The sequence below is a fragment of the Podarcis filfolensis genome, assembly GCF_964270895.1.
Source record: "Podarcis filfolensis genome assembly, chromosome: 13".
Classification (NCBI taxonomy): Eukaryota; Metazoa; Chordata; class Lepidosauria; order Squamata; family Lacertidae; genus Podarcis; species Podarcis filfolensis.
In genome coordinates this window covers 17666635-17693086 of record NC_139615.1, presented here as the reverse complement: position 1 = coordinate 17693086, position 26452 = coordinate 17666635, and the positions used below count along the sequence as shown (strand labels likewise).

Genomic DNA, 26452 nt, shown 5'->3' with positions numbered 1-26452 from the left:
ATAGTGATGTCACACACACATAAGCACCTCTCTCTCACACACACACCCACAACACCTGGAGATACAGAGCACACAAACACAGCCACCAGCCAGATGATAGAGAAACATGAAGCGGGAGGCGGGGAGGGAAACCCACATATACATCAGAGATGTATCAGCTTGACTGGAGAGAGACCATGCTGTTTATATGAAGCAGACAGACAAAGCACACACGCACAATGATGTATGAATTAACTTTAAACCTCAGGCCATTGCCCACACCATTGAAGCACCCCACTAATGTCGCCCATATTTACATAATGAGAATGGCACCTACTGTAATCAGGATCTACTCCAAGTAATACTGTAGGCTTAATAAAACTGCTTTGCAATTTCATTAGGCTTCCCAAGCTGGAATATAAATTGGGAGGCAACCATCAAACACCTAGACCATGCCAGACAACCGTGTATCTCTTGCAAGCAACAGCTGTATGCAAAGGGCACACAGAGAAAAACTGCTAAAACCGATGCTTTTGGAAATAAGACTCAGTGTCCAACAGTGTACGTGACTTCATGGGATTAAAGCTGCAGCCACTCAATGGACACAGTATTAGCTGGTTTAAATACAGACCATCATGTCCCCATTCACAGCCATGCACCACACATATCCACTCATACATCTCCAGCTCTCTGAAACTGTAAAAATCTGGATGGTGTCCATATTAAGGTTACCAGATTTTTTTCAATGAATCCGGGGACACTTTTCAACTTCCTATTAAATAGATGGATTTTGTCAGGGGACTGATTTGTAAATCTGGGGACTGTCCCTGGGAAATGGGGACATCTGGTAACCTTAGTCCATATAGAATCTGGAAGTTCAGCGGGGAAGAGTCCGGGCAAAATCTTGCGCAGGAGTTAGCCAATGTGGTGCCCCCACCCATGTTTTTGGACCACAACTCCTATAAATCCAGAACGCCAGCCATGCTGGCTAGTGCTGATGGAAGTTGTAGTCTCTACATCATTTGGGTGGAAACATGAGTTATGGCTAGAACCTGGCTGAATCTCAAGTTTACTGATTTTTCATGGTTACTTGGAGAGAACACACTGGTTAGTTGAGAGAACATGTTTTACTAGTTGGCACAGTGAATAAATGCTGGTTGAGAACATGGTGCCAGCTCTTTCGTCCCTCAGATCTCTCCTCAAAACACATTTTCCACGAAGCCTTAAAAGCAAGGTCCTGCCTTCAGGTGAAAAGAAGTCTATCTATCGTTGCATTTGGTCCATGTACAGACCGCAGTCAACATTTAGCTTGTAACGAGTTTGTTTTCTCCTGCTCTGGAGGGCAGGACTCGAACCAACGGCTTCTAGTTACAAGAAAGGAGATTAGGAATAACTTTCTGACAGGAAGAGCTGTTCGACAGCGGAAGGGGCTCCCTGGAGAGGTTGTGGACTCTCCTTCCTTGGAGATTTTTAAGCAGAGGTTGGATGGCCACCTGTCATGGATGCTTTAGGTGAGAAAATTCTGCATTGCAGGGGGTTGGACTAGATGACCCTCGGGGTCTCTTCCAGCTCTACAATTCTATGATTCTATGAACCACCCAGAGGCAGGGACCCTTCCTGCCACTTGGGGTTAATATATATATCAATATATAATATTAAACATAAACACATGGGTAAACAGAGCATACAGAACTCACATCACCTGGAACACATTTATTTGTAATATTTTATGATACTTGCAAACCATTTAGAAATGTTAAGTGGTCTATATATTGTATAAACACCATGCACTGAGGACTGCCACATAAAAACACGCACAGGTGGCATCTATCAACCTGATCATGTGGGAAGGCAGGATGACACACAAATAAACACCCACACCTCTGCAAGATGCTTCAAACAAACTGAGGAATTTTGCTGAGGAATGCTAAGGCAGGGATGTTAGGCATCAGCTGCTAAATTCAGTACCTTGGCTGCTTCCAGACAACCTGCTTCTTGAGCACTCGTTCTGATTTCTTCGCAGGGAAGTTAGATAACATCGGCTATTTAATGAGCATTTGTCCCAATTTGTTTGTGTGGAGGTTAGACGACATTGTGTCAAATCCAGTGTCATCCCACATTTTCCAGTGCATTTTCCTGTCACTTTCCTTATTGGGGGGGGGGAGGTCTGCTCTTTGGGGGGGAAGCAGGTTTGCCATACAAGACGCCCCAATCAAGTATAATTGCACAGCCTGAATTTGCCAGTAGTATGTGATTGAATCCCACCTGCAAATAGTGAGCGCCTGGGAGTGCCCCTTGTTATTTTTGCTGAAGTGTTTAAAATGTTACAGTACAGGGAAAAATAATTCAAATGAGAATATGGTCAAAGTACAGTACTCATTTAAGAATATATATTTTCCCTTGTATTGTAAAAGGGAAACGGAATAGTGCTCTTTAAGATAAGGGCAAAAACTGGGCATTGCCTTAGACATTCCCAGTTGAAGCATCTGGGCCAGCCCTACCATTAGGCAGAGTGAAGCAGCCATCTCAGACTTTGGATGCTGGGAAGGTGGAGCAGCAGCAGGCTCACTCCCCAGCCCAGCAATGCCCATCCACCTTAAGCCCTCCTTTCCAGGAACTAGAGTATAGGAAAACCTGAAGCAGCTGAATTTCTTCCAGACACAAAGCTGTTGTTAAAAGTGCAGGAGCCTTGCTAGATTGAGGCTGGGGTGCAGGGAAGGTTGCAAGCAGTAGTTTTCATTAGTTGAGCATTGCTCTGTCCTGCAGCTCCCTCTAGTGACCATTGTCTTTAGCTACATTTGGGGGAAAATGAATTGTCCACTGCCAATGTCAAAGAGCACAGTTCTTCAGAGTCCTCGGGGAATGAGGTGCAGAGTGCCTAGAAACTGACTTCGCTGCAAGAAAGGAAAGGCCAAATACCTAGTGTCACTAGAAACATCCGAAACAAAAGATCTACCTGGATCTAACCTTTCGGGCTTCCCCCAGTCCTGGGATGTGCCCACACCAGGGTGTTAATGCGTATGTGTTTCACTGTTTCCATCTGAACAATTAAGCAATTATTCTAGCCTTCAGCCTTCCTCTCTCTCCCAACTTATTATTATCCCCAGCCCCCAAAAATTTTATTTGTTGTAAACAAGACTGATATTTGGCTAACAGCAAATAAACGGTAGCCACCCTTACTCTTTTTGGAGTAAATATACAAGGGGGACTGTTCCAATCAAGGAGATTTGGGAGACAGGCTTGTGGCAGGGGAGGGGGATGGAGGCGTAAGACAGAAAAGTGAGCCTCTGATTATTCTCTTAAACAGCTCGTACTTTAAATAGGAGCCTCCCACATCAACTCCATCAGTGGAATCCATATTGCCAAAAAAAATATTCCCAGATTTGTAGATCTGTGAGTGCATGTGCTTAATGTTTACAAGGGCATGCGTAAACCAAGTTCCCTAACAAGCACAATCCAAACCCAAGATCCAACAGCACGAGATTTGGCAGGTGTTGGTCTTTCCTCACTGAGACTGGGCACAGCCGGGGCTATGCTGGCTTAAGTCCCTAAGTTTAGCTCAGCTGGAGATATACCAATTTAACTCCCTAAACTGGGGCACAGCTGGCAGAACTTAAAACTGGTGTAACGTACATCAGCATGTCCCTAAAAAGGAGTGTTCCAGGGGCGGGGCAAGGATTTGCACCTATTCCAAACACCTTTCAACTCTAGTAACCCAGCAAAACTTAGCCAGAGAAAGGATGGTGTAAGAAAAATTCATCCTGAATGGAGTTTGGAATAGGGGTAATTCAGGCGCATAATTTATGGTTTTCTATATTTAGGATTGCTCTGTTAAGCTGGAACAAGGCTGTGATCCTACCCGTATTCACTGGGGATGGGAGCAAGTTCCTCTAAGCTTATGAGGATTCACTACCCAGAGTGTGATGCTGTGTACCCCTGGGTAGTCTGCACCCAACTCCACTTTAACTGTGTTGGGAATCATAGTCTGATCTTTTCTCCCAGATGTGGCAGGGAAGATCCCAATTCTCTCTGCTTGACCAGCATTTGAAGCTCTGTTCAGGTGGAGATCAGCTAAATCACATGGGGTTGCATCAATTTAGACTACATTCCTGGACAAGATCCGGACATGGAAACTTTGTAGGAATTCTGTAGAAATCTCTGGAGGATTCATCTGGACAAAAGTGGCTAAAACCCAGGCTGCTGCCGGACTGTCACTATTTTGGGCTGAGAGTCAATCACATTTCAGCAAATTCGGGCTGTGTTTCTAAAGAAGATTTGGCACCCTGATGCAACAAATGTGCTTCTCAACGGCACCAGCAAATTGGACCTTTTGTTGCTTCCTGATGACCTGTTCACTGAATATTCGTCCTGATTTACAGTATTTGCACAGAGTTTGCAGGGTGTTAGATGCCACTTACTATTTATAATGTGAAGAGGTCCTGCTGCTCACCTGGCCTCAGATTGGCTGAGTTGCTGCTGCTTGCCAGGAGGTAGAAGGGGAGGAGCAAAGCAGCAGCAAAGTAGGCTCGGTGCAAATGCATCAGCAGAACCAATCTCACGCTCCTGCTGCTGCGTTTGCACCAGACCATGCTCCCCGCTGCCTCTCCCCTGCACCTTCCAGAAAACAGGGATCAGGTGAAGGGTGCCACCCCACCGTCCGCTTCCCTTCTTACTCCCAGGTCATGATGCTTAGTGAATGCAGCCCAAGTCCCTTTCATCCAGTATGACAACGCAACGTCTCGCCAACCAACACAGAGACAGAAAGGCAAGGCACACTGCGGGTTGGATAAATATCTTTTATATTGAAATGCATAGGTGAGTCCATTAATCTATGGTACTGGCTACAGGGAACCACAAGCTGAAGGGAAGGAGGTGTGCATGGATTATTCCCAAGCTGCGGGGGTGGGAGGGCTGTCAGCAAAGAGAAAAAAGACCGAGGCTGGAAACTGACGGAAGACTGATGTGCTGGAAGGATCAGGCAAACCAAAGGGGAAAGAGCTCTGGAAATGACTCAGGAGAACAATTCCGGTCCTATTAGCAATCTTACTCATCTTTCATGAGCGCAGCAGTTCTGGATCCCAACATCTTCTGGTCTAACGACAAGCTATCTCTTCCTTAGGTAGGTACAAGGTACTTGTGGTCTAGCTCCCATGCTCGCTCTTAACCCCATGCCCTTGCTGAGTTAGGGAGGGGCTAAAGAGGGCTACCCACTTAACGCCCATTTGCCCAAGCTTATAGCCTGCTGGGTGCTTGATAAAAACCCTCTGCCAGAGAAGGAGGAATGAGGTCCACATAGAATGGGCAGGCATGAGGTGACAGAGGCCGAATCTAGCTTCCACCAATTTCAAAGTGAGTGGAGAAAGGTAAAGAGGGACTGTTGGCCCAGATGCACCAGAATCTGCAGCCTGATGCATGAAGGGAAGAGAATGGCCTTGAAATTTTTCGCTTGGCTCATCTACATGACCTGCCAGCAGAATGTAATTATTTCTCCGCCCATCAATCAGTCGCCGACTAAGACCAGTTTTTGTAACTTTTGGCACAGCAGAGACACCCCAGGATCATCTTACACGCACCCATTTAACACGGCGAGCACTCGCTCTTACGGAAATCGCCAGCATTGGGTAAATCAGGACAAAGACCGGTTCTCGATGGGCTTCCCTCATGAGGTAAAAACAAATACCAGTCTTTTGCCACATAATGAAAAATATTCACAACACAAGCTTGACAGGGTGTCTTTCCCACATCAAAAAGCAACAGGGTATTCATGATAAATAAAATGATCTGTTAAGAGGAGTCCCAGAGAATTGGGAGGGGTGCGGGGGGGGGGGGGAGAGAGAAGGCGCCATCTTCAGTTTACCACACACCTCGAGTTTTAAAGCTGGAAAGAGGCTGCCAGGTGTTAACTTGGGAGAGCAGATGCAGAGGGTTGGCGGCGTCCACTGAGCAGGATGGAAACATTGAAGATAGGTATAAATAAATAAATATACTATAATGTTCATGTAATATAGTCCATGCACCAAAGAAAGAGAGAGAGAAAGAAAAGAACGAAAGAAAAGTCGCATTTGGGCATGCTGTGTGTTACTATAAAGGAGGGCGATATTTTATCCTCGGAGTCTAGCGTGCCACCTCTGTTGCTGTCATCGCTTCCTTTCCAAAGTCTGGTTTTCAACAGCTGAGTGGGTGATGCAAGCAGCCATGTTGAAGGAAGCAAGGCAAAGGTGTCAGTGCTGGGGGCCGGGGGCGATGGGGGATGGAGCCATCGGAGCTCAACAAGGGCAGGACTGTGTCACAAAGAGTGGGGTGGGTGGGTGGGCAGGGGTGTAGAGGAAGGGCCAGTTTGGGGTTCTACACTCTTTTTGTGCAGGCCGGCATCCTAGCTATGCGTGAAATCGATGGGCTCTAACTAGTTTGGGTAAGATTTATCGAGTTCAAGGTTACATCGTCACACTGTAGCAGGTAAGGAAAGCACCAACAGAGACGAAATTTAGGACTAGGATCTGGGAACAGGGCAAGGGATGAAGACTGGAAGGGTTTTCGGAAATTATCTGAGCAGTCAATCAGCAGGGGAGGCAGGGAGAGAGAGGGAAGGTAGGTGTTGCTTCCTGACATTTCCCCAAATTTAAAAATTACTTCCAGGGCAAACAGATACTCAGGATCATTTAAACGTAAATTAGGCATCCCTTCATATTTTAAGCCTGCATGAAGGGACTGAGGAAGCTGCCATATACTGAGTCAGACCACTGGGCCAATCTAGCTTTGTCCAGTCTGCACTGATTGGCGGTGGCTCTCCTTAGGGGTTTCCCAGCCCTAGAGAAGCTAGAAATTGAACCCATGGCCTTCGCTTTACCACTCAGCCATGGCCCTGTGAAGGAAAGCTCATGAGCAGGACAGACAGCAGTGAAAGGGTGGGCTCTCCTCCCCCACCCCCTACCTTAGTGCAGAGCAACACATGGAATAATAATTCACAGGCTGCTATTTTGGTCAGTGATCACATGCTCACCTTATGGTTGCTTCTTCGATTCCAGAGTATAATTATGCCCACTGCATTCCCCTTATCCATTAGAGAAACCAAACTCATCAAAGAAAGATTTGCAAGGGCCAAATAAATAAATAATCGCATGGCCTTTTGTAAGGGATGGAAAAACACACGTTGAGCTAAGGAGTTCCACGACTGCTTCCTGTTTGGACCTCTGTTTTTGCAACACACCTTCATTTCCCTGCCCACTCAACCCATTTGCCAGAACTTTGCAGTCATTTGGCCAGCCTGGAGTTAGGGCAGAGGGCATGTCTTCTGGGCAGATTTCAGCCACAATTTCCATCGTTTTGTCACAAAGTGTGTGCAGTCCTGTCTCTTGCCCTCTTGCCTGCTTAGGCCATCCCGTGTTTTTGGCCAATTTGGAGGAATTTCTGATGGTGTGAAAGCTATCCACTGCTCTGATTATAGGGGGGAAACCTTGCAAACACAGTACTGAAAGGGCCATTTTTACAGAAACGCCTGGCACAGTTTTCTCTCTTTGTGCCAACACAAACTCCGTTTAATTGGGGGATGCTCAAAAAAGATTAGCCTTGACCTAGGGAATATTCCTATTTTATTGGGGCGGTGGAGTTTAAAAATCCCTCTATAGATATATGTCTGCTTTCTTAACCTCACTGATCTGGGTTTCACCTAGTGGAGGTAAGGAAGGAGGGAAGCAACTCACTGGAGACAATTAACAACACAAAAAGTGTTTTCTAGGGGAGGCAGGGGTGATAAGGTCAAGCGTAGGGTTTATAGGGCTCAGCTCTGAGCAGGAGTCATGCTCCCAGGAGCAGAATTCTAAGGGCTTGAATTGGGGTTCTTAGGGTCAAGGGTCATCCGGGAGACCATCTCACACCAGGGAGGTTGGGGAAGGGATTATCCCGGTCGGAGAGAGGGGCATGCTGGCCGGAGAGAGGGGCAGGGCTGTTGGGGAGAGGCTCCCCTGCCGCAACGTGGACGGGTGCACAAACTCAGGGTTGATGTAGGTGAACCCCTGGAACTCGCTCTGATCAATGCTTGCGAGGACCAGCTGGTCTGGGGGTGTCAGCGCTGGAGGTGCCCGTGTGAAAAACTTGTCAAAGTTTTCGCCGCTTCGGCCGCACTGGATGGGGGGACGGGGGCAGAGAGAAAGAAAAGGGGAATAGGAGGGATGAGGGGAACAAGGAAAATGGAAAGAAAAAGAGAATAAGAATTATCTCTGTTGGTTTCTTTACCACAACCCCTCCCTCTCCATTTTTCATTCTTTCTCGAACTTGCTACGTCTTCAAAGGCGTTTCTTCATAATGTTTCCGGAATTAAAAACCAAACACAACATCTGAATTTTTAACCTTAAAAAACCCCCACCACTCTGAGTTTTGTTTGACATTTCTTTCCATCTCAGGGAGACGGGGAAATGGAAAGGAGTTTGAAATGGATCTATGGGTATGACTAACATTGGATACAACCCTGAATCTTGATCACCGTTTTATTTCTTCCTGGTGCATGTCATTATATTGTGTTGTGTGAAGGTCTCTGCATGCTGCAGCTCATATATCTAGAGCTGGTATCTGTGGGTGTTTACAGATATTAATAGATATGAAACGCAGTATTGTGTAGTAGTTTAAGAGTGTTGGAATAAGTCTGGGAAAACTCGGGTTTGAATCCTCATTTTGCCATGAAGGTGACCTCAGTCAGTCACACACTCTCAGGCTGACCTACCTCATAAGGTTGCCGTGAGGATAAAATGGGAGGGGGCACAATGTACACTGCCTTGACTCCTTGGAGGAAGGCATACAGAAAGTAAAAATACTAATAAACTGATCTATGCACGTTGCAATGAATGTGTGAAGAGGTTCAGATTTGTAGATATGCAAAGTTCTGCCTGAGTAATGTACAGCGATGCATGTATTCTTAATGGAGGTACGTGACACTGTGCTTGAGCCACAGGTCTGTAGGACAACATGAGTGTGCCCATCCACATCCACAAATACAGGTGTGTTCCCATTCACACCTGGTGGCAGGAGCCTGCACAGCTGGATGTGGCCGAGCTCATTTGGGGACCCAAAGCTACTCACTGGGCGGGGGATGAACGGCGGGGGGATTTCCAGCTGCTCCAGCCTCTCCCAGTCCATCCAGCGGAAAAAGCCGTGCTCCCGGATATCCCGTTCCCCTTCTGGTCCTGAACCCAGGCGCTTCAGTGGATGCTTGGTCAAGAACTGGGGAAAGAGAAAGAGATTTGCTAGGAATACCCTCCTCTTCTAAGGGGTGCGGACCACAGTCCGAGACTGCCTATTACAGGATGGGAATTGGACATTCTATCAAGAAAAGCATGTCTCCCAATCTGCATGTACCAAGACAGGGAAGCGAGGTGAGAGCAGTGCCAGATTTACGTACAGTGGTACCTCTGGTTGCGAACGGGATCCGTTCTGGAGGTCCGGCTGCACCCCAAGGAATTTGCAAGTGGATTAGCGATTCTGCGCTGAGCATGCGGCGAAACCCAGAAAAATACTTCCGGGTTTGCCACGTTCGCATCCTGAAGTTTACGTATCCAGCAGGTAACGTAAGCAGAGGTACAACTGTATAAGCTAAACAAGCTATAGCTTAGGGCCCCACTTTCTTGGGGACCCCCCAAAAAATTAAAGGAAAAAAACTGGATGTACATTTCCAAAATGTAAGATTACTTTGATATCAATTACTTTGATATATAACTATTACTTTGATAAAATACATATTTTGTTATGTGCAAATGGCTTTAGATACCTATTAGGTCCATAAATTACCATATAGCATATATTCAACACACAAAAAATAGCGGCAATTTATTGTTGTCAAAAGACAGCTGGACATATAAAGGTCCCCATTACCTTCAATAGCTTAGGGCATCATCAAACCTAAATCCAGCCGTGGGTGAGAGGGAGAAGCGTTTAACCCTTTACAACCCTGCCGATTGTCCCCTGCGGATCCCTGCTTCCCCATTATTGCTGTCCATTAAAAATGTCCAGGGGCAGAACAATCAGCTTGTGAATTCAGAGTTAAGCACCCCCCACCTTTCGGCCAATTCTTCCCTGAAAGTCCTTCTATTCTCAATGAGAGTCACCCATTGTTTCTCTCACAACCACCTGGTTTCAACCTTCAGGGCAGCCAAAAGGAAATGTGGCACGAAGCCTTTCTCCTCTTTGATGTGCCAGGACTCACCCCTTTGCAGATGGAGACAGCCTCACGTGAAAGAGATTTGGGGTAGGACACTGTGTGCTCCATGATCGACTGGAAGAGTTCGTCCTCGTCCTCTCCATCAAATGGTGGCTGTGGACCAGGAGCACAGGTAAAGCCAGTGTGAGCACTATGGCAGGTGGAATATTTAGACTAAGAAATTAATGCCTTGAGGTCTCTTTGCAACAGCCACAAACCATCCCCTGATACCACAAATGTATCCCTTGACCTGGACTGGATCATGAAAAAAACCCACCTCAACATACTTACCTGCCCAGCTAACATTTCATACAGAAGGACACCAAATGACCACCAGTCTACTGACTTCCCATATGGCTGATAGGCAATAATCTAAGATGGGTAGAAATGGGAGGTTAGGACCTTTAAATCTACAGACCTTTTTCATTCCATTTTTTTTACCCAAACAGGTCCAACAAAAATAAACTCTAAAACCATAAGCGACATAGTAAATAACAACCAATAACAGAAATCCAAACCATATAAACCAAGAAGTTCCAATAGAAGCAACAAACACGATTCAATTGGTCCCAAATGTCCTTAGAAATTAAGTTGCCTTTGCCCAATGTCTGAAAAACTAGTAGAGAAGTAGCAAAGTGAGCCTCTCTGGGGAGTAACCTCGTCTATAAGTCACCAAGGCATGCATTGGAGAGCTAAGATCCAAGATTCCTGGCAACAGGGTGAATTCGGATAGCAGATTCATTCATTCAACAACCAGCTTCGTCCCGAATGCTCTGAGGGTCAAACGGATTATGAAAGGGACACAGCGAATTGAGGCAGGGGAGGAGGTCAACTATTCCACTCACAACCCCACACATTTAACTGTAAAATTAGACCCCAGGCACAGGAATATACAATAATGGGTGTGCCTGTGACATACAGTTGTTTTGGATCCGAGCATAAGAGGTAGGAATTTGAAACCAGGGCTCTGGAGTTTTTAGAAGGCAACAAGTCTAACCTATCAGGTTAAATTCCTGGGGAGAGTTTAGCTTAGAGCAGAAGGAACCTGATGTTTCTTTGGAAGGGTGGTGAGTTGTGTGATTGGGGATGGGAGACTTAGGAGCATTCTGTACCTCTGGAGCGATGTAGTCCGGTGTTCCACAAAAGGTCCGTGTGGTGATGCCAGGAAAAATGTTTTCTTTACACATTCCAAAATCGGTAATCTTAATGTGACCATCAGCATCCAACATTACATTGTCCAGTTTCAGATCCCTGGGCAGGAGAGACAAAGCAAGCAATAGGAGTGCCCAGCAGAGGGTGCCAAATTACAGCTAGGAAATACGTCCTCCAAGTAAGGAAGGGATGGGCAGATTCATCAGTTTCAGCTTCTCCCAGTTTCTCACTTTTCCAGTTTGAAATTCAGTTTCCACATCAATTTGTGATTTTTTGTCTTGTGAAAATTCACCAGCAGTCTAGTATGATTTTTTTCTTGATGTGCACATTTCTGCAAAGCAATTTCCCCTAATATAATGCATTTTTGTAAGTTATTTTCATGTGTACATCTGCATCTTTGTGCATACTTTATCTTAGGATATGCATCTTTGTGCACATTACTTGGCTGGAGAACATTAGGAAAAGCCTGCATTTCAACCACTGGCTATGTTTCAGTTATGGAAAGTGCAAATAAGGCATGTTCACCTTTAAATGCAAACTGAATTCCTCCCCCATTCCTAGTTCCAAAAGGACAATCCAGAATGAAAGATGATTTGCCTATTAGAGTATCTCTTTTTAAAAAAAATAATATTTTTTTTCTGTTTTACGATTTCAAATAAACATTTTACATACCGTATTTTTCGCCCCATAGGACGCACTTTTTCCCCTCCAAAAATGAAGGGGAAATGTGTGTGCGTCCTATGGGGCGAATGCAGGCTTTCGCTGAAGCCTGGAGAGCGAGAGGGGTCGGTGCGCACCGACCCCTCTCGCTCTCCAGGCTTCGCGCAGATCTCCGTAAGCCATGGGAGCCCGCGCCGGGCTCCCGCGGCTTGTGGAGAGTTGCCTGCATGCCGAAGGCTCAGTGCGCCCAGCCTTCGGCATGCAGGCAACTCTCCGCAAGCCATGGTTCCATGGTTCATTTTGCATATCTTACATCCCTGCATTTTTTACAATAACTATTCAAATTGGATTTCCACTGTTACATCCATCAAAACTTATTTACTCTCTTGAATTTATCGTAATGCTGCCAGCATTTTTTGCCTATTAGAATCTTGAGAGTGGAAGGAAGGAAGGAAGGAAGGAAGGAAGGAGGCAGTCCTGTAGAGATTTGGAGAGGGGGCAGAGGGGAAGTAGAGATGGAGCCAGAACCCCTGGATTCTCAGGGGGGAAAGTGGGGTTTTGCAGTCGAGTCTGGGACCTCTATAGAGAACAGAATAGACCCACCTGTAAATAATTCCTTTGTTATGCAAAAAGAACAGGCCAATTGCAATTTCTGCAGCATAAAACCTGTAACAGAGAAGGGGGAAAGGGTGAGGAGGGTTAAGGCAGGGAGAGGGAGGAAGGGAGAGAGATAACACGGCAAGGATTTCATTAGTAGTGGCACTGAAGTCATCATGGTGGCTCTGATGGCCACTTTTCACATGATGTTTGAAAAATACAAGCAGCCACACTCACTAGCCATGCCATTCCAGTACTATACAGCTCCTCCACACAGAACTTACCACCTCCCCCACCTTTGTAATGATACGCATATCAGAAACGTAATATGTTAATTTATGCATGATCACAAGAGAGCTTTTTATTCTGCGTACAAGTGGCTGGAAGTTACTGTGCGTAGACCTGCTTCCTGCTGCATAAAGTTAGGATTAAAGCATATTCCACGTACAGGTACCAACCTTTACATGTTACCAGGGACGTGGGTTGGCAGGCACACAGGTTAGTATTCATTCTTGTGAATTTAAAGGTTTTCTGTTATCTATATGGCACCAGCAACATGCACGGTGCTGTACAGAGCAGTAAGAAGGCAGGTCCCCGTGCCGAAGAACTTACAATCTGTAATCAGACCCAGTGGAGGCAATAGAGGGGCGATGCAGGCAAGGATAAATAGGAAGAACAATGCATGTATGTATGTATGTATGTATGTGGGGAGACAGTGCAGAGTGTGGTGGTTGGAGTAAATATGGGGAACCTCCAGCCCACAAGCCTAATTAGGTCCAGCAGTGATCCTAATTTTACCAGAGAGGCCATTTTCTCCAGCTGCACGCACCAGCCCTACACCTATGTTGGCTTCATTTTAGAAGGAGATAGGAACACAGGAATCTGCCTTCTATCATCTCAAATCAATGGTCCGCCTAGAGCAGTGTTATCCACCTAGCAGTGGCTCTCCATCGTTTAAGGCAGGAGTCCTTTAACATGGGACCTTCTGCATGCAAGGCAGAGCTAAGATAAGGTGAGAGGTATGAAGTGGCTCCAGAAACGCATACAGGAGAATGGCCACTCCACACCCCAACATGGCGCGCCAGGAACAGGAGGGCTGCTACACACATCGTACATCTAAAGCACATGACTTCCCTCAAAGGATCATGGGAACTATCGTTTGTTAAGGGTGCTGGCAACTGTAACTCTCTAAGGGGGTAAACTACAACGTACAGCGGTACCTCGGGTTACAGACGCTTCAGGTTACATACGCTTCAAGTTACAGACTCCGTTAACCCAGAAATAGTACCTCGGGTTAAGAATTTTGCTTCAGGATGAGAACAGAAATCGTGCAGCGGAGGTGCAGCGGCAGCAGGAGGCCCCATTAGCTAAAGTGGTGCTTCAGGTTAAGAACAGTTTCAGGTTAAGAACGGACCTCCGGAACGAATTAAGTACGTAACCAGAGGTACCACTGTACTTTAAATGAATGGTGTGCAGGCAGCCTAAGACTCTGGCTTTTCAGGCAAAAGGGATCCTATCTCCAATGTAGCTGCTTGCCTTGTCATTCTCACATTCCATCTGAATGTCATTTTAAGACAGGGGAGTCTCTTGCAAAAATTGGTAGCCCAAGCTTACTTCCCATGGTTCTTCTCAGCGGCTTGGACAGAGGGTGGGTGAGTGGGTGTTTTAAACTCCTTGTCAATTTATGTTTCTTTTTAGAGCAAGTGGACGCTTGTTGATTTCACATTCAGGTCACTCAATTACACAACTTCACTGGAGTGTAATAATTTCCCATGAAACTGAGCTCTGGCATACGTAAGCATGCAGAATGAAGCGGTAGAATCCAGAGGCCATAGAGCAGACTGTACCACTTCAGACCGCTGTGAGAGGGTGGTGTGTGTGTGCCACATTTTTGAACACTCATCCAGGTAAAAACTCTCCACAAGGAGAAATCTAGTACATCAGGGAGAAAAATTCTTGCCCAGCTAACTCCCTGCCGTGCTCATTTGCAAGTGCAGGAAGTGGGTCTCCTTGCTTTCCTGACATAGGAAGGTATTTAAATGTGAGGTCTCACCTGCAGTCTGAAGTGGTACAGACCACTCTACAACCTCAGAACTCTATTAATTACTTCACTCCCACTTCATTCTGCTGCGTATGTGGAGCACTCCTGATTCACCTGACACGGAGGTGGATCTTCAAACACATGGCTCTTAGGACCAAAGTGCACATTTCAGCAGGAATCCTCCATTGAACTCTAGACATTTTTATTTTATGCTCTTACTAAGTGCATTCGCAGGGGGACTGCATGCACCATGCTGGAATGTTTTCAGCCACAGAGCAAACAGCAAGTGTGCATGTGTTCGGGCAACAGAGGATTTAGATCAGGAAAACAGCACAGTTAAAGGGATCCCTGACAGTTAGGTCCAGTCACAGACAACTCTGCGGTTGTGGCGCTCATCTCGCTTTACTGGCCGAGGAAGCCGGCATACAGCTTCTGGGTCATGTGGCCAGCATGACAAGCTGCTTCTGGCGAACCAGAGCAGCACACAGAAACGCTGTTTACCTTCCCGCTGGAGTGGTACCTATTTATCTACTTGCACTTTGACGTGCTTTCAAACTGCTAGGTTGGCAGGAGCAGGGACTGAGCAACAGGAGCTCACCCTGTCGCAGGGATTTGAACCGCCGACCTTCCGATCAGCAAGCCCTAGGCTCAGTGGTTTAGAGTACAGGAGGTGTAAGCATTAAATACCTATACCCCCAAGCTATTTCCCTGATCCAGTTAGCACCCCATAACAGCCTTTAGTTACGCAAAGGAATTTAGACACCGGTCATATGTAGTTTGTCTCTTAAACAGTGTTAAAACTATGTTCAAGAGATTTTGATGATATGACATATAAGATCCCTGTTGAGAGAATGCCAAAAGTAGGTAGTAAACACGGGTGAAGGGCGTACAATAGAATATTCATAAGAATACTTACTAGGTTTCTGGCAACAGGAGGAGAAGCGGAGACAATGACATGATTTTTCTTTGTATGAAAGTCATTGTGTTCATTTAATGAATACTATTGCAAAATCAATAAAAATATTGGGGGGGGTAGCAGTGCAGCTTCCAGGATTTGGGGAATCCCTAAATTAAGCATCTTGAACTGAAAGAGGTTGGGTGTGCAGTGACACTTGGGACTGTGAGCCCATCTGCCAAACACGAGGCCTTTGCAAATTCCCAACCTGACCACCCTTTGAAGTGGCCTTAAGATACGTAAGAAAAGCCATTCTCAGGTGTCATCATGTTTTGGACTGGAGTGACTATGCAAGTAAAGACAGGCAGGCAGAGGGTACTTCTGGACAAGGACAATTTAGCAACATGCACTCAACGCTGTCCTGCTTGAAGCTGGAAGTGGAATAGCAGCTCTCCTTACAGACCTCTGGCATTCTGTGGCCAACTGGGCAGTCCCTCATTCGCCCATTCCAAATGTTGGAAGGCAATTTTCATTGGGATAATTATGTAGGAAGAAAAGGTTACATAGGCTCCTTCTCCACCACTTCCCTCCCAGTAATGGCCCAACACACACCCTTCTGCAATTTAGGGAAGAGAAAAAAAGATATAGAAAGCCAAAGCTATTTGGAAATGCAAGGAGTGGAGTGACAGAGCTGATTCTTAGAGAGGGAAGACAAATGATTGAGAAGGAAATGGCTGGAGGACACCCCAGGAAACAGCTAGAGCAATCTAGTAGGATGGAATAGCAGCACATAGGCTATCTACAGCAGGGGAAATTGTGCACTGAGTTGTCTACAAAAAAGGGTTAGGTTTTATGAGCCCCCAGGAGGAAAAATGTGGGGAAACTTGAGAGGGGGAGTGTTTAGCTAATGATACTGTACAAATGCCCTGTAAGAACTGAGTGAAGAAGCAGAGCTGTTCCAGTGTGAGAGCAGAGAGAGAGAGAGAGAGAGAGAGACCCATTCTCAATTGAGTTCCCCAAGAGACTCACGTACATAGCATGAGGTTCCTTGAATTTCCCAACCTGCTGGATATGATACATCAGGTCTCCTCCATTGACATACTCCATGACAAAATAGAGCCGGTCCTTGAAGGGAAAAAAAGCAGGATGTGTGTCCATTATTGCCAGAGGCAGATAAAGTGAAAGATCCAGATACCACAGGATGCCCCCCTTCCCCCTCTGCAATGCTTAGTCAGTTAAATCAATTAAGACAGGGATTCCCAAACTTTTTCCCTCATGGGCCACTTGAAAATTGCTAAGGGTCTTGATGGACCTCTTAATTTATGTTTTTTGCCTCTAGTAGCAATTGCAATGCACTGTGCCAGATGCTATATAATTCTAAATTGTATTTTTATTGCTTCTTCCCACCCCACCCCCCTTTATTGTATTACTGTTTAGGAATTCCACAGAATTCATATTGTGTGTGTTCCTCACGGATATGCCACAGGTGCCTGAATGAAGCACAGTGACCCATTTGGGAACCCCTAAATTAAGATACATTTTGATTGAATGTGATTGAATGGACAGCAACCTTTTGAAACTTATTTTAACCACTAGTTCTAAAAAGATATAGCTGCCATCTTATAAGAAGACATTCCCTCCTGTGCAAGAGAGATGAGGGGAAATGCCTCTTCCGAGATGTTGCTGTGTCATCCATTTTCATCCATTTTCCCCTGCATGCAAATTTAAGTGGATGCAATGAATTACTTAATCAACAAAACAGCATACAGTTAAATAGCTACGGTTTCTTTAACCAAGTAAATAACCACACGCAATTACTGCGGTTTGGAAGGTAGAGTGCAGCTGGGTTAGGAAATGTGGACGCTCCCCCATGGCCAAAACTCTCTTTTCCACCATAGTACATTCAACGTCGTCATCTTGGATGATCACGTCTTTCTTGAGGATCTTGATGGCAAACAGCTCGTCCGTTCCACGGCGCTCCGCCAGCATCACCTGTGGGGTAAAGGTAAAGGTAAAGGGACCCCTGACCATTAGGTCCAGTCGTGGCCGACTCTGGGGTTGCGGCGCTCATCTCGCTTTATTGGCCGAGGGAGCTGGCGTACAGCTTCCAGGTCATGTGGCCAGCATGACTAAGCTGCTTCTGGCGAACCAGAGAAGTGCACAGAAACGCCATTTAACTTCCCACTGGAGTGGTACCTATTTATCTACTTGCACTTTGACGTGCTTTCGAACTGCTAGGTTGGCAGGAGCAGGGACCAAGCAACGGGAGCTCACCCCGTCGCGGGGATTCGAACCACCAACCTTCTGATCAGTTAGTCCTAGGCTCTGTGGTTAACCCACAGCGCCACCCGCGTCCCTCACCTGTGGGGAGAGAACCCCAAAAGTTTGGGTCTTGTCCACACCTGCCCAAAGGAAACTCAAGACAACCTGGGCTCCACTAACCTTTCAGGGAACACACACACTCCAACCCTTACACAGAACTCACTTCCCACGTAGGGACAGTAGTGTTTGGGTTTTTTTATGAATTCAAGGTGGTATGATAAAAACACTGTTTTCCTATGAACAGAGACAGTAGGTGGTGCTAAATGAAAACAGCACACAAACACCCCTAACACAAATTGAAAGCCCCATTGGCAGGTGGTGAATTTTTGTAGGGAACATTCTAGGATGTTTAATAGGGCGAAAATTGCCAAATGATTTACGGAAGGGACGTTTCCATGGGCAGTGGGATGCAGTTTAGTTATTCCCTCCCCACCCCCCTTAAACTTCTTTTAACATTTTGCAAAGTGCTCTTTTGCACCTGGAAGCTTCCATTTACTTATTTGTTATTTTCCTGAAATACATTACATTTTGCCTTTCCACTTTTCTTTTCTTAAAAAATATTTTTATTAGCAATTTCAACATAACAAATTATCAAACCATATAATCGCATACATTATTTTTTCCCCTTTCCCCCCTCCCTTCCATCCCTCCCTCCCCTCCCCCACCAAAGACTTCCCTCAGCTCCTCTCTCTGATTTCTCAGCACATATTATTCTCTGCATGTTAGATAATGTAAGGATATGTAAAATTTTATATCTAACATGTTGTCAACCAATAAATTTGTGTATGTTTATTCAATACCTGCCAAGGAGTCCAGTTCATTTTGTTGTCTTTTTAGATAATTTGTAAAAAGCTGCCTTTCCACTTTTCAAAAAACAACAACCAACCAATATAACTTTTACAATACAACAGACAACCGGCACATGGCACAATTAAAAACTAAACAGTTTAAAGGCAGAGAAAAGATGGAAGATAAAAATTTCACAAAAATTCCTGGGAGCAAAAGCACCATCAGCTTAATGACAGGCCCAAAGCCTGTCAAAATGAAGCAGTTTTCCTGAGGTGGTGAAAGACCATCAGATAAAGAGAGAAAAAGGCAGGCTTCCCTGGGCTGTGAGTTTCACAATGTAGGTGTGGCCACAAAGGAAGTCCTCCCACGCTCCCCAATCAATTGCATGTCTGATACTGGGACACTGAGCAGGTCCATATGTCCTGCTTGTTGAGCCTTCCTTCTGATTATTATACAAGTGGTGTCTCTTAAAAGCTTCAAAGTAGCACAAGCTTCAATATGAATAGGAAGGAAGGAAGGAAGGAAGGTAGGTGATTAGATAGATAGATAGATAGATAGATAGATAGATAGATAGATATAGATAGATGATAGATAGATAGATAGATAGATAGATAGATAGATAGATAGATAGATAGATGATAGATAGATATAGATAGATAGATAGATAGATAGATGATAGATAGATAGATGATAGATAGATAGATAGATAGATAGATAGATAGATAGATGATAGATAGATAGATATAGATAGATATAGATGATAAATAGATAGATAGATAGATAGATGATAGATAGATAGATAATCCTCTGGATGGATGAGAGTTCCAGCACTGCAGAAGGGTGTGCTCAGCCTCCAAAGAACCAGAGGAGCAGGAGGCAAAAAGAAAACAAAGAAAGGTTCTCCAAATCCCGTGACAGTTCTGCAGGGGAAGCAGGTGACTTTACACACTTTCTTGGAGGTGAAGTATTTCGTGCACGTACATCCTTTTCTCGCCATCGCACTTTCTCAAACGGGAATGCGTTCAATGTGTTGCTGTGCCTGCAGTTGCAATACTGCTCCTCTGTGCACATCCCTTAAAAAAAAGCAGGCCTACCTTGCCGAAACTGCCCTTGCCCAGCACCATCAGGAAGTTGAAGTCGGAGATGTGGAAGCGGTTGGTGCCAAAGAACCCGCCACGCTTGGTGTCAGTGGGGCTGGGGGATGGCGATGGGATGGGGCCATGGCGAACCTTCTGCAGGGAGGAAAGGAAAACACAGACATGGATGTGCATGAGTACCACCTCCTCCTTAAGCTCAGAACAAGGGGCAGGAGAGCCGGCAATACAACTAATGCAGTATCTATGCCAATAGTGGCACACTGGTTTATTTTAGTCAATATGTCCCCTGCCCCATGTTTACTCACATAATCATCATCATCATCATCATCATCATCATAATTTATTATTTATACCCCGCCCATATGGCTGGGTTTCCCCAGCCACTCTGGGCGGCTTCCAACAAAACACTAAAATACAATAACCTATTAAACATTAAAAGCTTCCCTAAACAGGGCTGCCTTCAGATGTCTTCTAAAAGTCTGGTAGTTATTTTTCTCTTTGACATCTGGTGGGAGGGCGTTCCACAGGGCGCGCGCCACTACTGAGAAGGCCCTCTGCCTGGTTCCCTGTAACTTGGCTTCTCACAGCGAGGGAACCGCCAGAAGGCCCTCGGAGCTGGACCTCAGTGTCCGGGCAGAACGATGGAGGTGGAGACGCTCCTTCAGGTATACAGGACCGAGGCCGTTTAGGGCTTTAAAGGTCAGCACCAACACTTTGAATTGTGCTCAGAAACGTACTGGGAGCCAGTGTAGGTCTTTCAAGACCGGTGTTATATGGTCTCAGCGGCCGCTCCCAGTCACCAGTCTATTACCTTATTACACACTCTGTATGTTAGGGAGAGTTTGTGAAACTTGTGCAAAAGCTGTAAAGTAGCTTGGTTGTATGTGTAGTTCCTTATAAACATTTATAAAGCAGGGGTTGTGTGCAGTTTGTGAAGTGGCAGATGCATGCAACGAAGAAGGGAGTTTCAATGGCTCAGGGCTTTGCATGCAGAAGGTCTCAGGTTCAACCCCAAGCATCTCTGGTTAGTGGAATCTCAGGACTAGGAAAGCACCTATGAAACCTTGGAGAGCCACTGCCAGCTAGAATGACCCTCACTGGACCAACGGCACCTGGCACAGTGCGAGGCAGCATGCTATGTTCAAGGGCTTATCCTATACGGGAGGCCCAGGAACAGCCAGTCCTGTCTCAGAGCCTTCTACCTTTCTTTCTTTAATCCATTTGCCCCACAAGTACTTTCTACCTTCTGCTCACCTCCTTTAGGAAGTTTGGGGCAGTCAAAAGGAAATATTTCCTCTCTGTGCAAGTGCGGATTCAAACAGCAGCTCAGGGTGGCCACTCATAATAGAGGGTTTGTATCGACATCTGTGGCTATGAGCCATGATACAGAATGCAATGTCCATGTTCAGAGGTATTACGTGTGTGTGTGTGTGTGTGTGTGTGTGCGCTGAGAAAAACAACAAGGGGGTGGCTTTCTCCACAAGGCACCTGCTTCTATGGCTCAACTGCTTTAACATTTCTGCTGTGTTAGGGGGAAAGGGGGAGGGCACAGAAATAAAACAGAATTTGCATCTGCTGCCCTGACACTAAATACACTGACTTGGGAATAAGCACCACTTTGTTGCAGAAAAGGATAATTAATTGATTGATTGGTGTCTGCAACCATGTGCATTTATAGCCAGCTGCCCCCTATACAGAGTGCTATTAGGTTTTTAAAAAAATATTAATAGTAATAAAAGGAAAGTATGCCCATGCCAGCCCAGTGCAAATGCATGGCCTGTTTGCTGCTGCCCTCAACATCAGTACCCGGAGATTCAAATGTGTGTCACTGCTTGGAGCTGCCCAGGAACGGCTCACGCTGGGCAATGCTGGTCTTGATGGACTTTCCCCCCATCCAAGCGTAGCTGTTCCTCTTATGTTGCTTCCTCCCACTCTATAAAGCCTTTGAAATCAGCTCCAAGACTGACAGATGTCCTTACGGGCAGCAAACGGGAAACCAACTTCACCCCCTCCCCATCTCATTGCACCAGGAAAAAGGCAGAAGAAACTAAGGGAATCGCAGGTACCTCATAGAGCTCCAGTGGGAAGTTGCAAGCCTGGAAGACCAAAAATAAAAATAAATCAGGGTTTAAGACAGATGCACAAGTAACCTCTGTCCTATTCCTGTCTCCTGGCTAGGGGTACCATTTCAGGTCAATCAGTCTGACCACCCTCTCTCCCTCTCTCCCTCCCTTGGAGTCCTAAGAGAAGAAGTGATTCAGAGGTATTCCCTCCAACCTCGTTCCTTTCATCACAGCAGTGGCCCTACCACACCACCCCCAGCTAGGGGTGTGGTTTGTGTTTGGGCTGGATATGGCACATAGTTGGCAGGGGCAGACCAGGGGGGTGCCAGTCCAAGCGGGGCCGGAGAGCCACAAGGTTACCTCAAATTTCTGCAGCAGCCCACAGTTTTCTGCATCGGCCACAGGGACACTATAATATTCGCCCTCCTCCTGATTGAGCAATTTGTACCTGGGACAGCAACGCAGACAGGGACACCAGGCAGGGAGGAGGAAGAGGAGGAGGAAGATGAACAAGAGGAGGGAGTGATTAGGGAGAGAGATGGATGGGGAGGAATGCAGAAGGAAATGGAAACAGAAGAGTGGGGTGAGGGGTGGGAGGAGAAATGAGGGGTATTTGATGGATTAGATAAGATAGATAAGTAGTTAAGGTAGATTAAAATAGATAAAGTAGATAGATAAGGCAGAGAAGACAGGTAGATAGATGGACAGATTGGATTAGATAATGGAGCCATCCAGGCAAACAGATAAAAACCCAAAGAGACGCCAAGACGGACGGGGAAAGAGAAAGAAAATGAGCCACTGGTGGTCCCCCGAGTTGCTCCATCATACTTTTCCATCTTTGCTTCTCTCCACCCCCCCCACCCCCCTCCGGCCCTGCTTCCCCACAGATTTCCCCTTACCAGCCTTCCACTGGACCCTTGAAGAGCTCAGACACCCCAAAGGACATGGCTCCCATGAAATCATTGCGGGTTGTCCGGTCCCAGTCCCACACCTCGATGGAGAGGCGCCGCTCCATGTCCCCCGGCTGCAGGGTGCTGGGGAGGTATAAAGAAGGTCAGAGTCTCTCTCTCTCTCTCTCTCTCTCTCTCACACACACACACACACACACACACACAACCCCACCATGGCTCTGGTTTCTAGGTCCTCCATCACATCCGCAGGACTTACAAAGTGAAGGTTTCATTCCACACTGGGTTGAGGGTGGATCTAACGGTCCGAGTCTTTTGCTTTGTTAGGTTCTTAGGGTCAGGGATCAGCTTGAGTTTCACATAGGGGTCCGAGAGGCCATTGGGATCCATCGGGATCAGGTTAAGGGCTTCACCAACTAACAAAGAAAAGGAGGGAGGGGGGGAAGGGGAGACACGCATATTAGCTTCCAACAGAGGATTAGCTTCCAGCAGAGTAAGTACTGGAGGAGAGGGCGAGTGGGCGGGAAGACAGACCTCCTGCGTTCCCTAGTGGGCGGAGGAAGGAGGATCCACTGGCTCCCATCCCAGGCCACCTGCTGCGGGCCAAGGAAGTTGCTGTGGCAGCAATTGCTCCCACCCTCATATGTGGCTTGTGTGCGCGTTGGGGGTGGAGAACGTGAAGGAGATAGTAGAGGGGTGGGTGAGGAAATCCCTTTCTGTCAAGAAAACTGCAGCGATGGCTTTCTCCTCACCACCTACATGCAGGGTTCCAGGAGGGGGGGGGAGGGAAATGAGAGCGGGAAGAAAGTGTGCAGAGAAAGAAGGTGTGAAAAGCAGAGGCGGGGGATGTCAAGTTCTGCAGCTAGGAATAGAACCCAGGCGTCCTGGCTCTCAGCCTCCACCAGCTCAATCAATCCCACTTGCCGCCCCAGCCAGAGCCACAGCCAGGCCTCCTGCTCCCATGCTGTTCTCCACCCGCCTCAACCCCAAAAGGTTTTCTTCTCTGCTGCAGGGCCCAGGGCATCTTCTTGATGTTCCAGCAGCCCCATTATCTGGCCTGACTGTTCTTAATAGCAATGCCGTCCCTGATTGTCACTATTATCAGAGAGCCAGTGTGGTGTAGCAGGTAAAAGTGTTGAACTAGGACCTGGGAGACTGGGGTTCAAATCCCCCATCATGAACCTCGCTGGGTGACCTTTAGCCTGTCACTATCTCTCAGACTAACCTACCTCACAGGGTTGTTGTATGAATACAATAAAGAAGAGGAGGACTATGTGCATCGCCTTGAGCTCCTTGGAGGCTACATGGGATATAGATGCAATCGATCAATCAATATATTGTATTACAGTGATACCTCGGGTTAAGTACTTAATTCGTTCCAGAGGTCCCTTCTTAACCTGAAACTGTTCTCAACCTGAAGCACCACTTTAGCTAATGGGGCCTCCTGCTGCTGCCGCGCCACCAGAGCACGATTTCTGTTCTCATCCTGAAGCAAAGTTCTTAACCTGAGGTACTATTTCTGGGTTAGCGGAGTCTGTAACCTGAAGCGTATGTAACCCAAGGTACCACTGTATAACAATAGTCATTATTGTTATTTTGAGGTAGATATAAAGAAAGGAAGAGAGAGAAATAAATAAATAAATAGTTACATACTCGTGTTGAGCTGTGCATACTGAGGGACACAGTATGCCTTTGACTGAGTCAGACTATTGGTCCATGTGGCTCAGTATTTCCTACACTGACTGGCAGCTGACAGCTCCCCAGGGGACAGAGGGTGTTTCCCCCCAACCCTAACTGGCTGTGCCATGGGACTGATCCTGATAACTTCTCCAGGCAGAGCAGGTGCTTTACCACTGAGCTACCGCCCTTCCCTGTGCACAAGAACGCACATTCAAAGATTTGGCACCAAGGCAGTTTTCAGTCCAAGAAGCAAACTAAGCTGAATCCTGTGATCTGTATGAATCAAGCAAACGTTGCATGAATTATGCAAATTGAGCAAGTGTGCATGCATTTGCATAATTTATTCCATCCCCGCCTGCGACGGGGAGCCAGAAAAGGCTACATGGAACTCTGAATCATGGCTCCAGACCCCTGGAAGTCTACGACAGCCCACTTTCCTGTCTATCATTCTCAATTCACCTGACACCATTTCAGATGTATGCAGAGCAGCATGCCTGGAGTTTGCGTCTGCATCAGCTAAGATTAAAAAAATTAAAAACAAGCTTTTTAATTTGTGGCATGACAGTTTCTGTTTAAAAAGTGAGGGCTCACTTTTAGAATATGAAGATTCCCAGTTAAAAGATATCCCTGATGGCTGGTACCCGGCAAAAAACAAGTAGTACTGGTGGCCCAAACTGCATCCCTCTGCAAGAGATGCAGAGAGATGAGGCTGCCTTGCCTCTCCATCAAGCTCTGCTGAAAGACCAGGAACTTCTGGCTCCCAGCCAATTTTTTCCATTCCTGCTGTTCACTACAAGATCCCTGTAACTAAGAATTAGTGCCTGGGCTTGCTTTTTCCCAACTCCCTTTTCCTTTTGTGTTGTGTCTCTTAGAAGGCAAGTGTAAAGGGTGGGATTTGTCAGCCACTGTGGGAGACTTTTTCAGCTGAAGAAATGACGTTGTTATGCAGTTGTACCTCCTCCCCAACCTCTCAAAATCACTTGGGCAATGGGGCTGCCTTACATGTGTCGTTGGTCCCTTAAAGGCAGAATCAAACATCCTGAACATCTCAGCTTTTATTTTAATTTTATTTAATAACAACAGTTCTAGTCCTCGTCTGCTATAGCAATAAGCTTTGCACAATGGCTGTTGAAATCTCAGTCGCTATAGAAGGGCTGAGCAGGATTTTCCCTGGCCAAAGAGCAGAGCCTCTGATCTAGCTATCCCATCACATCTTGTTTGCTCCCTTAAATATGAGACAACTGAGAGAACTGAGAGCAGCATAAGAGGAAAGGAAGGGTTCTCATTCTAGTTCATCACAGGACTGGGCAAAAAGAGCTACTGCAGTTTGCCATTGAGAAGAGAGAAGAGATGGAGCCAAACATTGGTTTCCTCTTGAGAAGACAGTCCACAACTGGAGCATTCTGTATTGTTGTCTCCCACCTAAGCTCCAATGAAGATGTCAACAAAGAGTCAGCTTCAGGTGAGAGCAGGCCGACCCATTCCTATTCTTCCCCACTTACCCCAGTCACCACCATTCTCGTCTTACCAGTCACATGGATCTCGTCACTCCCAAATGTCTCAATGTGGAGCTGCAGGCGTCCCCTGCGTTCTGTGTGGTCCACACCACACAAGCTGGGCACACAGTGGACGCAGCGCTTGTGCACATTCATCTCACAGCCTGCAGGGGGCAACACAGGTGGGCGAGTTAAGCTAGGACCAGATAACCATAGACGGCAATGCTACCGTTCCCTTTGCAGCATTTAGGCTGCCATCCTAATCCCGCTTACCTGGGAGTAAGCTCCATTTAATTCAATAGGACTTACTTCTGAGCAGACATAGGAGTGTCCAGGCAACTAACTGGTTAGTTGTTTTTTTAAAAACAAACAACAGAAAAACCAACGACTTCCAATTCACTACAATTGTGTTTTATTAATCCAACAGATTTTTAAGAAATGTTTTGATATAGGATACACAATATACTTGGCTTACATAAAACTGGGCAATTTCAATGTATAGATGATGATGATGATGATGATGATGATGATGATGATGATTTCATCCATTTGGCAGTTTCACATGCATGAATTTGCAAACTTCACAA

The 26452-nt window shown here is 46.2% G+C and overlaps 1 protein-coding gene across 1 annotated transcript in view; it reads right to left on the bottom strand.

Moving 5' to 3' along the window:
- Nucleotides 1-4761: 4761 nt before the first annotated feature.
- Nucleotides 4762-26452, bottom strand: part of PRKCG (protein kinase C gamma) — a 50515-nt gene continuing 28824 nt past the window's right edge. The window contains exons 5-18 of the mRNA XM_083584092.1: nucleotides 25898-26029; nucleotides 22949-23105; nucleotides 22681-22815; nucleotides 22142-22229; nucleotides 21785-21814; nucleotides 19716-19853; nucleotides 17329-17502; nucleotides 16544-16635; nucleotides 12581-12643; nucleotides 11278-11416; nucleotides 10457-10537; nucleotides 10172-10279; nucleotides 9052-9192; nucleotides 4762-8099 (exon numbers count right to left, since the gene is read on the bottom strand). Of these exons, the coding sequence (XP_083440218.1) occupies nucleotides 7848-8099; nucleotides 9052-9192; nucleotides 10172-10279; nucleotides 10457-10537; nucleotides 11278-11416; nucleotides 12581-12643; nucleotides 16544-16635; nucleotides 17329-17502; nucleotides 19716-19853; nucleotides 21785-21814; nucleotides 22142-22229; nucleotides 22681-22815; nucleotides 22949-23105; nucleotides 25898-26029 (1730 nt within the window). The 3' untranslated portion in view covers nucleotides 4762-7847. The remainder of the gene's footprint in view (nucleotides 8100-9051; nucleotides 9193-10171; nucleotides 10280-10456; nucleotides 10538-11277; nucleotides 11417-12580; nucleotides 12644-16543; nucleotides 16636-17328; nucleotides 17503-19715; nucleotides 19854-21784; nucleotides 21815-22141; nucleotides 22230-22680; nucleotides 22816-22948; nucleotides 23106-25897; nucleotides 26030-26452) is intronic.